Source organism: Vicia villosa, linkage group LG3, assembly GCF_029867415.1.
Source record: "Vicia villosa cultivar HV-30 ecotype Madison, WI linkage group LG3, Vvil1.0, whole genome shotgun sequence".
Taxonomy (NCBI): domain Eukaryota; kingdom Viridiplantae; phylum Streptophyta; class Magnoliopsida; order Fabales; family Fabaceae; genus Vicia; species Vicia villosa.
In genome coordinates, this window is record NC_081182.1 from 206444976 (window position 1) to 206446457 (window position 1482).

Sequence of the window (1482 nt, forward strand, 5' to 3'; positions counted from 1 at the left end):
GTAATTAGGCTTTTATTTTCTACGCCTTGCAAACGACCAGGAAAAAATCACACACACATACATATAACACCCACATACACACATACATGTATCCATTATGCATGCTTACTTATTTGCATGCATACATATATACATACGCATGGACATACATATAACATACATACATGTAAACTCTTCCTTTCCAATTTCCTGCAAAAATCTTTCAAACACAATTTAAAATTTTGTTCTGGAGTCTTAAGGGAAGAGAAGAGAGAACTTTAAAAGGTAACAACTAGATTGGAAAATAAATTCTTTAAATTTTTTTCAAATAGAATATTTGTATAAAATAATAAATAAATGTTAAGTGTAATGGTTTAATACCCTCGATGTAAATTACATAATCATCTGATAGAAATTCATTATCATATCTTGCCATGTATGTCTATTTTGTAATTGTCTATTAAACATTATTACTATCACATACTTCATACTAATTGGTCGAAAATTTAAAACTAATTTATACTAACCTTGCTTAATTTTTTATAATCCCTCGCTAAGATCGGGTATAAATAAAATATTAATATTCAACACCTATAAGCCTAATTAAAAAACCTCTATATAAGTGTCAAACACTTCATCATAAAATTACACCCTCCAATGGCTACAACTCTTAGGTTCTTCTCTCTCTTCACTCTCACTCTCATACTTGTTAATTTTTCCACAACCAATGGAGTCTTCTTTGAACATTCCAACATCATGTTACCAACAAATCAACAAAACACAGAAAAAACAACCCATTTGCACTTCTTTTACCATGAAAACCTAGAAGGAAAAAATCCAACAGTTATAAAAATCATAGATCCATCAACTCACTCACCAACTGGATTTGGAGCATCATTCATGATGGACAACCTCTTAACATTACAACAAGAGTTAACCTCAAAACCTGTTGGTAGAGCTCAAGGAATATTCGGTTCGGCGTCTTTGAATGACCGCGGGTTGGTAATGTTGATCAATCTTGTTTTTATTGAAGGTGAGTTTGCTGGTAGTACTCTTAGTTTGCTTGGAAGGAATCCTGTTCAAGATACTGTTAGAGAAATGCCTATTGTTGGTGGCACTGGTGTATTTAGGTTTGCTAGAGGTTATGCTGTTGTGAAGAGTCTTTATGAGATTTCTACTTCTGAAAATTTTGTTGTTGAGTATAATGTCACTGTTTCTCATCCTTAGAACTCTTGTAAGGTCTTGTTTTTAGGGTTATTATTACAATGAAGTAGTTGTTTTGAATTATCAGAAAAATTAAAATTGTACTCTTGATGTTTTATTATTAAGAATGTTAATGAGTAATCTAAGAATATTGATTAAGAAACAAAAAGGGATAACTTTATATTACAAAAGTTGTGTAAATATTACATTGACATAAGTAACAACTTGTGTTTATAAAACTATTTTCCGATGCCCTAAGGACTAACAAATATTAAATTGTATAGTGTACTAAACTTAATA

At 30.6% G+C, this 1482-nt stretch overlaps 1 protein-coding gene across 1 annotated transcript; it reads left to right on the top strand.

The window, feature by feature from the left end:
• The first annotated feature begins 636 nt into the window (after window positions 1–636).
• On the top strand, window positions 637–1206 carry LOC131657203 (dirigent protein 21-like). The gene has a single exon (XM_058926672.1). It carries the CDS (start codon window positions 637–639, stop codon window positions 1204–1206), a length of 570 nt encoding a protein of 189 aa, XP_058782655.1.
• The last annotated feature ends 276 nt before the right edge of the window (window positions 1207–1482 follow it).